Source organism: Primulina tabacum, chromosome 9, assembly GCF_025594145.1.
Source record: "Primulina tabacum isolate GXHZ01 chromosome 9, ASM2559414v2, whole genome shotgun sequence".
NCBI lineage: Eukaryota > Viridiplantae > Streptophyta > Magnoliopsida > Lamiales > Gesneriaceae > Primulina > Primulina tabacum.
In genome coordinates this window covers 39489694-39501808 of record NC_134558.1, presented here as the reverse complement: position 1 = coordinate 39501808, position 12115 = coordinate 39489694, and the positions used below count along the sequence as shown (strand labels likewise).

General features: G+C 34.3%; 1 protein-coding gene across 3 annotated transcripts; it reads right to left on the bottom strand.

Moving 5' to 3' along the window:
- Positions 1-276: 276 nt before the first annotated feature.
- Positions 277-11510, bottom strand: LOC142556091 (sister chromatid cohesion protein PDS5 homolog D-like). 3 transcript variants are annotated; one of them, XM_075667340.1, is made up of 13 exons: positions 11248-11510; positions 11012-11134; positions 9672-9875; positions 9378-9559; positions 8652-8778; positions 8388-8555; positions 3196-3591; positions 2827-2903; positions 1659-1710; positions 1328-1411; positions 1140-1216; positions 776-847; positions 277-615 (listed from the first exon to the last, which is right to left on the bottom strand). In XM_075667340.1, the coding sequence occupies exons 1-13, from the start codon at positions 11383-11385 to the stop codon at positions 426-428; spliced, it is 1890 nt and encodes a 629-aa protein (XP_075523455.1). In that variant the 5' UTR covers positions 11386-11510; the 3' UTR covers positions 277-425. The 3 variants fall into 3 exon arrangements, with proteins under 3 accessions (XP_075523455.1, XP_075523456.1, XP_075523457.1); XM_075667341.1 differs by having other exon boundaries at positions 11399-11510; XM_075667342.1 differs by lacking the exons at positions 11012-11134; positions 11248-11510 and adding an exon at positions 10644-10798.
- Between the last annotated feature and the right edge of the window lie 605 nt (positions 11511-12115).

Genomic DNA, 12115 nt, shown 5'->3' with positions numbered 1-12115 from the left:
CCACGCATATGAATATTAGCGTGTTCACATCGACGTCGGTGCTGAACATCTTGAATCATTTTTCTACACTTGCACGTGCTTGCCATTAAAGTGGCGTCGAAATTCGACCCAGTTATTCAATTCTCGAGATGGGAAACATCTACTAATGCTGCCAAGTTGTATTTTTCAGTGGTTACCAAAAATAAATTCATGGCCCAGCTACGGTTCATAAAACACCATGATTTTTTCTTAGAAAACCAACTAAATAAATATCTTAGAGCCAAATGCGAAGGAAGCAATTAAGTCATCAAAAGACATCCTCGACGTTGTTTTTTCAAAGTAATGTAGTCTGCAGCACGAAAACATCACACAATAGTATCTCGAGATAAAACAGCAAACGGTGAATGAATGTAAATAAGTTGTATCCCAATAACGAAAACGGAGGTTTAATCTTTCACCACATCCAAGGTGGTGCCATCACTAGGTCGCATTTCGGTTACAAGAGTTTCTGTTTTTTCGTCATCCTTTTTAGCACTGTTCATCTCAGACATTTCAGCATCTGGTTCATCTTTAACACCAACAACAGGAACTGAAACCTCTCCAGAATTGATGCCGCAACCCTTTTCAGCTTTTGCTCTGAAACCATAAAAAAGTTCACCGTAAAACTTAGTGAACATCATATTGGAAGGTATGCAGCGCATTACTTCATTATAAAACATTTACAAAATTACAAATGTGCATACTCATTACTCAATCGACAAATTGAGGTTTCTTGAAATGAGAAAGGATGACAAACCTTCCAGATGCTGAGGAAGCTTTCTTTTTCTTGGATGGACCTAACTTAGATTTTCCTTTCTTTTTCTTGGACCTGTTCCAGTTCATGAAAAATTTCCTTTCAAACATCGCGACTTATTGACATGATTGTAGCTTTATTACAGAGATCAGAATATAAAATGTATTAATAAGAATATGACGAGTTTATTCATCCTTTTTTCAGTTGACTTTCACGAGAATTCAGAAAATTTTAAAACATCTGAAGACTGCAGAATTGTATGATCATAAATCTCATCAATAAAAGATGTTAAACATAGTTTAACTGCAACCTCAAAGAATCAACGGAGGAATGAAAATTCTACTCACTATTTTAAAAATAAACTTACACGACAGGTTTTTTGGCAGGAGCAGGAGCAGGAGCAGGAGCAGGAGCAGGAGGATTGGTGTCATGTTTCATGGAGTCCTGTTTTATATTACATATGCACGGAGAAAGGTAAGCCAAACAGGCATGTACAATAACAATCGATTAAAATAAAAGAATGATAATGGGTCCATAAATAACAGCGAGTCTAACTTGAATTTGGTGGTCCTCCTCTAACGGTTCCCAAGTTTCTTCGTCCATGAACAAAATTTCCTCATCACCATCATCATATATGACCTGAAAGAAAACAGCTGACTAATCTGAAGGAGAAAATGTAGCAATAAACTTACAGAAACTAAGAAAGCTACCGGCATCTGTGCAATAGTGAGTATTACTACTGGACATTAGGAAGAAGTCCGTTAAAACAAAGTTAACTTCTTCATAGGCCCAGGAAAAGGTTGTCGCTTATAATTCCCACTCAAAAGCAAAACACCCTTGTGGAAAAAAAATTAAAAGAATTAGAAGAACGGAAGCATCCAATCACCTTGTGCTTCTTTGTTGCATGATCAAAAGATACAATAGTGCCTGGGTAATACCTGTATAAACAGATCCTTAAATATGAGCATAGAGTTGCATAATTTGTAATATAGACTCAAAATTAGTTGTGTATTTTGGCCACCTCTCACTTGCCTAACACACTTTCTGAGTTCGAAAAAGGAGACACAGACAATACTAGAAGAAATCAAGTTGTTAACGAGAAAGTGGATGTTCAAACTTTATCGAGGCAGAACCGCCCCCACCAGTTTATGATCTATTTTTTCTTGCACCTCATTTGTATACTTTTCACGAGAAGATGCATTCCACATACCAAGACACGTTCCCCTTTCGCATCCGTCACTACTCTATTTAAGGAGTGATAGAAGTAATACATTAAGAGTTATACTGAAGTTCATTTCCACATGCATCAGAACTTTAATCACAAAACATAAACTAAAATGACACTCAAGAGTTTTTACCAACATCCATAACATTAGGCTGATTACTCATGGCAGTATATCATTTTTAGCTAATGAAAGCATTGTACAGAAATAAAATACATTGGAACCCAGAAAATGAACCCAATATATTAATAACATAATAAACACCAATCATTGGTGTTGGAAAACATCATCATTTTTCCTTTGTAAATAATAAGAGGATAGATGAACTTGAAATAGTTAGAGAAAAAGAGCAGACGGTTCCAGTGCAGAAGAAACTATTATTTTGTTTTAAACTCGTAAGAGCAATCCTCATCTTTAATTTTTCTCAAAGAAACTATTGAAGTTGCACACAATTGCATTGATTGATCGAATCTTGATTATGTATATAGGCCACACCATTAATGAAATCTATAGGATTAAGAACTAGAACTTCCTACTTCCTAATACATTATTATGACATTGTAAATGCATGAAGCCCTGCATACAATGGAATTGCGTCGCTAAGAGATAAATGTAAGTAATGACAAATTCAAAACATTATTGCCATCACACAATGGCCAAAGTAGCAAACTCTTTTTGAAGTGAGAAAAACACAATAAACATGTTCTTTCATTCTTTGATCCAAATCAATTAGATATGTTGTTAAGTACACAAGAAAATTGTTGAACACACACAAAGAAAATGTTGTCAAGAATAATTATAGAAAAAAATACATTAATATTTAGTGCTTACTCGCTGTCATCCGGCCACCAAACCTTTATCCTTAAATCAATCAAATCCTCCTCAGAACCAAGATGCGACCTTGATCTCTAAATCAAATTTCCAGAAGTGTGGAATCAAGATAAGATATAAACAAAGTCACAGCTGAGAAATACATAATCTATTCCACAGCAATATTACTGTAAAGATATTAAGAACCATTCTAAAATTAAATTAAATGTTAAAGGTAATTCTTTTTGTTCTTGCTCTCCTTCTTTGGAGCTATTTCTCCTTTGAACGGCTTTTGCAGTTTGAGAAAGAGAAGCTGCTACTCATATGAAAATTAAAGAACTTACAGGTGCAGGATTCATCAAATATCAATAGCAGATAGAATTCAATTACCTTTTTTGCATCACTTGATTTATGTTCCTCGAGAATAATCTCATTTTTAATTTGTTCATTCCCATGTTGATCAAGAAATGGCGATTCATCTTTTCCTTCTGAATTGATCTTAGTATCGGTTTGTTCATCTATCTTCTTTGTGATGGTACTAGATCCAGCACCCCTCTTACCAGTCTTCTTTTGGATGTTAGAACCTTTTTTCATACCCTCCATTTTCAGCAGTTTCCGTCTTGATGAAGACTCAAGGTCAGTTCGCTGATTTATCATGTCCTCTTTCTTCTTTTTCGCAACCCCGCTACCAGCACTCATCGCATGTGGATTGAAATCTTCCGGTTCATAAATAGAAAGTTCACCTGACTTGGACGTTAAGTCAGTTGAACCAACTTCTTTTGCCATCTTACCCACATAAGAAAAATATAAAAAATGAATCTTAATTTGAGATGATAAAAGCAGGAAAAACAATAGCAGAATTTTTGGAAGTGGTAAGAACCAGAAAGAATGAAATTTGAAGCATTAAGCCTGGTATGAAAAGATTTTGCTAAAATTGACCAGAGAATTGTGAAGCATTAAAATTTAATGAAGAAAAAAATTGAGCAATATGAAACCACCAGGTTTACAAGAAGAAGCATTTATCCGGTAATCTCATTATTTAAATAATAATATTATCAATGCCCAGGATAAACATGAGCAGACACTAGGCACTCTTGGACTTTGCGACAGCAATGGAAAGAGATTTTCTGCTTAGGAAGCAACTAATTGAGTATTTTCTAAAGCTAAGACGAAGCACATGAAATACAAATTCGATGCATAGATCGACTTCAGTGAATTCATTAGCTGGTCTATTTATGAATATGGTGCGGCAATGCATCAAGATCTCAATCTAAGCATGTTTATTTTGGGCTCAGCATTTCAACATACAAGACTTCAAATTTGGCTTTTGTTTCAATAAAGTCTTTCCTATTCCATTGTATTTGAGGCAGCAGGACCCCACAAGATGTAGCTCTATTTGTTACCTTCGACGATGAGTGGATGTATCATCCTAGTATTTTTGCGAAAGCATTAATCAATGCATCTATCAAGAAGAAATTCCTTCTCACCCCCTATTAATGTTATCCATAAATAGGATTTAAAATAATTGTTATTCACGTGGGATGAACGGTCTCTTTAAGTGGTTTCACATATCTAAAATTGAGCCATAGAGCGTATACCATTGCCGTGCCTTTATTTTGAGATGTGTTGAGTGTTCCGACAATGGTACTTCATTTTATAGGACTAAATTTGCACATCTATGATATTTAATTCAATGCTGTAAGATGAAAAAAGGTTAAATTTTATTTGGGACTTGGTTGATCTCAATGTACAATCACAATTTAAGGGACCTAATTCTTTCATCCATGCAAGTTGCTAAATAAGTATTTGATAAAACCTTGAACCCTACATAATCTTTTTCCCTAGGTTCCAAACTTTATAGGACTCCGCTGATCTACAATGTTTGGACTAGGACCAGACCTGAGTCGAGGCCCAAGAGGTGCTCGACTTAGGCTCAATTTTGAGGGGAAATAAATTTCTATAAGTCGAGGTCAATGAATACTTATATCCAATTAACTATATCACAAAAAGTATTGATTGAATTGACTATATCATCGCTTAAGAACAAATAGTAGAATATCTTAATTATACAAACTTAGGTAATATTTTGATGTGAAATCATCAAGATGAATACTATTTAGTGACTATTTAGAATAGTTTAGCTTTACTATTTGTTTATATCATTATATTATAAATATTTTGATATTATATATTATTGTGTTTCATGTTTGTGTCTATACTCCATAAATTTAGTTCTAAATTTTTTTAACAATCATAGAAATTTTGAACGCATCCAATTGTTCGAGATACCTAACTTTTGACCTTTGATTCGAGCCAAAAAAATCTTAGTTACAAGCCTGTTCCGGAAAAAACTGATCTATATTGCACAAACATGAATACAAAAAAACATAAATGTTCTTTAAAAAAAATCATTTTCTTTCAAAAAAAGCCTTCGACAAATAAAAACTTCTAAAATAGTCCCACCATATCTGATACATATAGTGTTGCACTAGATATGGTATCCTCATCTTCTCCATTGGATTAATTTTTGGATACTAACATATTTAGGCAGTTGGTGGTATCCTACAGTCGTATCTGCCATTGAATTACCCCGTAGACATGGGCAATTGTTATGTGCATGCGTACATCATAATTAAGGGTATAAACGAACCAAATCGAGCAGAATATGATGAAGATTTTAAGGCTCGAGTTCGATTGAAACTCGAAAAATTTAAATTTTTGGTTCAAGTTCAGTTTGAATCAAGGCTCGGGTTCACGTTCGGCTCGAAAAATTCGAACATCTTCGAGAGCTATTCAAACTATTATTCGAAGATAAATAATAGAAAGACTAGAAATCTATTTATTTAATATATATTTATGTTATACTAATAAAATATCAAGGCTCGCAAACTATCAAGCAATATAATTTGGGTTCGAGTTCGGCTTGAAAAAGGTTCGATCATGTGTGGTTCGAATTTGATAAATTCGAATACAAATCAAATATTTTTGAGTCGGCTTGAAAAGCTCGTGAACCGAGTTGGTTTGTTCACACCCCTGGTCATAATCAATGATACTCCAAGAGTTAGGGTACAACACGTATAAACATTATCTGGCCATCTATAAATTATAGGTTTTATTTCTTACTATCTACGAAGATAATGAAATAAATCTCGAATTTATGATTAATACAAATGCTTAACATTCATCAGTAAAAATTAAGTCTCACTAGTTATGGAGGAAATAAATAAGGTCAACGAGCTGTGTTGCATGGATACGGATACGGGTATCGTATCGAATACGATACAGATATAGCGATATGAAGAATTTTGAAATATAAGACACGATACGACTAGGATACGACAATTATCAAAATATATATAAATATTATATATATATATAAATTTAGTATTAAAAATTGTAGAGATATACGAATTTATATTAATATATTGTAGAAATATATATACATATTTATGTAAATATATACAATGTACAACTTCAGAGCATTATTTAAAAAGAAAGGCCAAAAAAAATCATTTTTTCCGAAACGTAACCAAAAACGTGTACCCGCCGTATCCTAGCCGTGTCCATGGCGTATCCGACTGGTCAAACATGGAAAAAGTCAACGACACCAATTTTGCCGTATCCGACACGCGTATCCGTGTGTCGTCCGTGTCCGATACTTTAAAAAAAATTAGGAGTGTTCGTGCTACATAGTCAACAAGTTAGGTAAACCATTCTTTTGTCGTACCATTTCCGATTTTGATGTTGTAGCAAGGGTAATGCCAAATCATTCGTCAAAAAATGAAGACACAAGGCATATTAATTTACATGACCTAATCACACATGATAGTACACACACAAGGGATTAATAATTATCATTTATCCCGTTGTCCAAGCCATCACCACTTTGTGATCATTGAATCATAAAACATTCAAAATTTAATGTCTATAACATGTTCCGTCAACTGCAAGTGATTTTATTATTTGATTCAAGCTAGAAGTGGGAGACTTTTCTAATATTGGTAAGCGACCATCTCATCCTTGGCTTAGTTCTGGAACCATTCCATATGAGCACAACGTCCGACACCTTTCTTTCATTAGTCATGTTCTCTTTTCTTTCCTTCTTTTCATGACGCGATCTAGGTCAAACTTGCCACTAATGATTGTTCATGGAGCACCATAAATTCATGTGTTCTTCATTCCATACAACATTTAGTTTTGTTTTTAAATATTTCCACTCATCTCTTACCGTATTAATCAATTGTTATGTTAATACAAAGTTCAGGAACTGATATTTATGAGCACATGCCATTGTTATAAACATGAATTATAATGCATATCTACTTCATGGTTTATAGATTGTTAGAGAGATGATAAAAAGGAAATGCAAGTGATTTAACATATTATTGACCTAATAGTATTCTCGGGATTGGATTTTGCAGACAAAAGCCCTTTTATGAACTTAACTACGTCCAGATACTTGCAAAATGGAAATAGAGGGAGCCAACACCCGCACCATCCAATGCGGTGATGAATTTGTAGCCTTGATCTCATGTGGCAGAAAAGGTAATTAGTTTTCCTTTATTGTTAGGAATGTTATGGTGTTTAGGCTATGAAAAGAGAGAAGAAAAATGTTTGCTAGATGCTAGCAACTAGGAGTTGTCGTGGAGGGGACAAAATTAAGATTTGTACAAGGACGTTTTATCTTTAAAAAATTTTTAAATCACATTAGTTTGGCAAAATGCAATTTTCCATTTGTATTTCCTAGCATTCATTTTCTACTTTTTGATTTGTGTAGTATATATTCAATACTCTTATTTTGCACTAGTATTGCATCTTACCACACGTACGATCAGCATATATCACCGCTTTGTGGAAGCAAGGTGACTCCGTGATCATAGTATTGGGTCATACTGGGAAAGTGGCATTTTTTATTGTGTGGCAAACGTTGATTACTTTTTAACAAAGTCGCCTTAATATCCCCTTACATGGGAAAATTTATTAAGCCTTGATTTCCCTCTCGGGAGTACAGTCTTCTCAACTAGAAACTATACTTATCAATTTGATACGATGAACGGACTCTATCGCCGACCACTTTGGTTGGTAGGATTTCCGTCACTTGGTCGTTATAGGTCAACAAGGATGTCTCATGGGAGATTGAGCTGATGCCACATATTTGCAAGTGGAGTAGGCCCATTGCATCTCAAAAGGTTAAGATCTTTCGAGGCTTCTGAGAATCTCAAAGACCAAGAAGATGTTTTCAATCTCCGTCGATGTACTTTGGCTGATAATAATTATTTATGAAATATATGATCAAAAGATGTTCCAAATATTGTTCAGGACTTGATTAGAGCTTCTAATTTCATAAGCAAACGGCACATTAGGCTTTCAAAGAATAGCTGAGCCGGAGGCTAGTTATGGTCTATTTCATTGTCCACAAACACATGCTACTATATCATGCTGAATGATCCTCAGATTCTATAAGGTCAATCAAATATATGTCCTCCACCAGACGGAAATAACAAATATATATTCTCAATTAAAGCATAAGCAAACGAACAAAGCACGCCATTGAAGTCAGAATTGCTATTGTAGGAACAAACCATGTTTTCCTTAATAGGCTCTCCCTGGCAAAGAGAAGCAATTATGTCAGCATATTCAGCAACATCCAGGTTCTTTGCCCTCACTGTTTTTTTGAGAGGACGCTGGAGTTTGTCCGAGCAGTTTTTGAAGACAGTATTCCCCAACTCCCAGGATATAGGTGAAATATTCTGAACAAGGAAACAGTAAATTTTACAATTGGTGAAAAGGAATGAAATAAATTTTGGGTATTGTAATCGCATTAAAATCAGGGAGAGCGTCACTACCTTATTATCCATTTTGACACTGTCCAAAAGCGGTATCAGAAGCTTAGATGAGATTTTGCGACTCTCTTGTATCACATGAGACATTATTGTTTCCATATGTCCAAAAGTGTCAGCAGGCTGGTTGGGCCTTCATAATCGTTTTGTTCAATAAGAAATACCAAGTAAAAATTGATGTCATAGCTAAGTCAATTGATCTTTAAACATACATAAATTTTACAGAGCATTTAAAGAAAGTGAGCCACTCATTTGACTAAAATATGTAAACTTCAAGCATCCTCAAATATACTAGAGTTTATGGTGCCATTTGGTTGGGTTTTTGTTTCTCCTAAACTAGTTTCAACTCATAAGTTATGAAAATTTTACTTGCAGTATTTTACCATGTTTGGAATTTTGTTTGGTTTAAGATTTTGAAAAGCTGGCATAATGTTGGACATAGAGACGATGTGTAATTTTTGAATGAAAAAATTGGGAATATAACATAATTATTTGAAGAAAATGGACAGAAAAATAAGTGATTATGTAATGATTATTTGGGGAAATGATGTTGGGAAACTTCATTGTTGAAAAGTATCTCTGCCCCAATGTATTTGAGCCTATTCAAATACACATAGGAGGGTTATTTTTTAAATAGATGTTCTAGAGTTATTTTGCTAACTACCTCGAAAAGTCAATTGGAGGTTAATTCATTAAATCTTTCCAATAAACTGGACCTTTCTGCAGACTTACCTGATGGCACTGAAGAAAAGTTGGAAAATTTCCACAATCAGTTCATCACTATCTACGTCCAGAAGAATTGCAGATGATTTCAATCCCGCGAAATTTTCAAGCATGCGAAGAGCTCTAGAATAATTGCGACCAGATTCCGAGGACAAGTGTTTCAATACGATGACGCATAATTTAGAAAGTTCCTGACACCATTAACAGAACCTACTAGGTAAGGATACATAAAATATGTTTTTCTGAGGAGGGAATAATGAGATACACGTGTATGACAGAGAATAAGTGGTCGTGTTTACATACCTTCATGTCAGAATCATTATAAGTAAAATCAGGAGCGCTTATTCTTGTTAGCTCCGTGAAACAACATGCGACAGCAATTTGGATATTAACATCGGCGTGACGCATGATTTCATTAGTGATCAACATCTGAGTCAATGGAACAAGTGCCAACTCTATAGCCCCGGGCGGCCGTTGATCCACCTTGGTCAAAATGCTCTCAGCTTTCTAAAAGATAAATTAAATAACATCTTTATTCAACCAGTTGCAAAAGACTGTGATTGAATAGGATAGGAATGGAGAAAAAACATTTGTTACTTATCAAATTTGTTATAGGAAAATATTAATGAAGAAGAGCATTTTCGCCCACCATAAAATGTCCAAATTTAATGGGAGCAGCACACATGCTGCCATCAAAATGATTTAGCATTGCAAAATATAAAGCAGCAAATCAGAGGAAAACGAAAAAAATAACATCAAACAAGGCAAGGATTTACATGGAAGTTTACAGTTTCCACATGCACATTGTGCAGATTGGTGGAATTGAATTCATAATTGTAGCATACAAAAGAAAAATATTGAGCCTTCAACAGATCACCATTTGTAACAGAGAAGGAGATGCTCCACAACTTTAAATTCAGAAGATCAAATTAGGTTCACCCATTTTCTTGTTCTACAAAATATTTGCATAACCCCTTAATTTATCAACTCAATAAATCGTAACCAAAGGGAGAAACATAACTCAATATGTAAAAAACTCTACCCTTTCCAGATTCCAGTTTCCAACAAGAAACACTAAATTTTTTGCCACAAAGAATAACAAAACAAAAAAAATGTACCATAACCATTATCAACCTAACAAGAGAGCCAAGTTTAAATTTCGCAGAAATGCCCAATAATAATCATTCACGAAAAAATCTACAGATTCCGCATGCAATTTACTCAGTCACGTCAAAAATTATTTACATCAAGACGGAGTGAAATAAAATAGCTGACCCTGTCAAACGTGCATAGATTTGTACAAGGCTGTCCACTGACTCAAACCCTTCGGGTTTCAGATGTGTTTTTCCCTAAAATTTATAGACATCCAACAACAAAGATGTTGCAAAAATGTAGAAATCATTTACATCGACAGTTGGAGTTCATAAGATTTTTATAACTCTCTTCAAGAAATAGGCATCCAATGCAGTTGGTCCCTGTTAAGTGAACAAAAATGTAATCTTTGGACCCACTTACACAAAATCAACGCTCTAAGAAACACATAAATGACCAACGCAAAAGGCTCATGAAATGTGGTGGATTAGACGGTGCAAGCTAAGGTACCCCACTGAAACATAGAAATCTTCAAATTGGAAACGCTTTACCTCAAGGAGCGTGAGTAGCTCATCGATGGAGGATGGTAACGCTTGGAGCTTCTTCCCAACACCCAGTATTTCCTTGGCAAGCTTTTTCGCCGAAACACGAGAAGAAGCCATTTGCCTGTTTACCTGTTCAATCGAGAAAAATTATAATAAACAATAATCGGAAAAAAGGAAGAAACTTGAGAATCAAAGAAAAATTCAAGAATTGCACCAAACAGCAGCATCCCACTAAAACCCACCTTAAAGACACTAAATGAAATGTGAAAACAAGCCTTAGATGAATTGATTTTGAAAAATGCAAACTCGACACAGCCAAAATGCTGATGATGTATAAAGGGGTCGAGTAAAACAGGGATCCTTTGCCAACTTTCTTGCATGCAAAGAATCTACCTGGATTTTGCCCCATTTAATGAATTTCAACAAATTTCAGGATTTGAAATCCGGGTAGTTGACGCAATTTTTTTCCTCTTTTTGGATGAATTTATGGAGATTAACGATACAAAGCAAGCACACTGTAATCTACTCTCCACTTCTCTCAAAATCTTTATTGAGAAGATTCCCTCGAAATGACGTAATTACCCCTGGGGTTTGGCAAAACTTGTCCCCAGAGATGTATCATAACCGTAAATTCGACTTAATTTTTATTCTTAAATTTTTACAATTTTATATATTCCCTCCATATTTAAAATATGATTCTCTTTTTTTTTTCTTCCCCTTTTTCAAAAGTTATTAAAATCTGATTCTGGAAGGTTGACCTTATACGAAAAATGAACAAATTTATAAAAGCAACCAGATTACAGATTTTCTTGAAAAGTGGAAACAAAAAGTTACATCAAATAATGGTTACGAATTCTCTCAAATTGAATTCAAATAATATTTCAAATTCGATAACAAAATCCAAGAAAATGATAAAAATATACTGAATAATATAACGTATGCTTGATTACATTATGTGATAATAAAAATATTTTTCAAGAATGATAAAACTGGAAAATTGTAACTTGAAATTTAATTTTCTTTGCATATTTTTTTGTTTCCATATTTAAAATTGTATATATAAAAAAAACACTTAAAGTGTCCTTCATCACAATTTCAACACATCTAATA

What these genes read in the sequence shown, in the direction of transcription:
- LOC142556091 (XM_075667340.1), bottom strand. Translation starts at nt 11,385, where the DNA reads ATGCAAGAAAGTTGGCAAAGGATCCCTGTTTTACTCGACCCCTTTATA. An exon ending in TTTCATTTAGTGTCTTTAAG is followed by an intron (nt 11,135 to 11,247) that starts GTGGGTTTTAGT and finishes TCGATTGAACAG; the next exon opens with GTAAACAGGCAAATGGCTTC. An exon ending in TGGTGGCCGGATGACAGCGA is followed by an intron (nt 1,711 to 2,826) that starts GTAAGCACTAAA and finishes CTGTTTATACAG; the next exon opens with GTATTACCCAGGCACTATTG.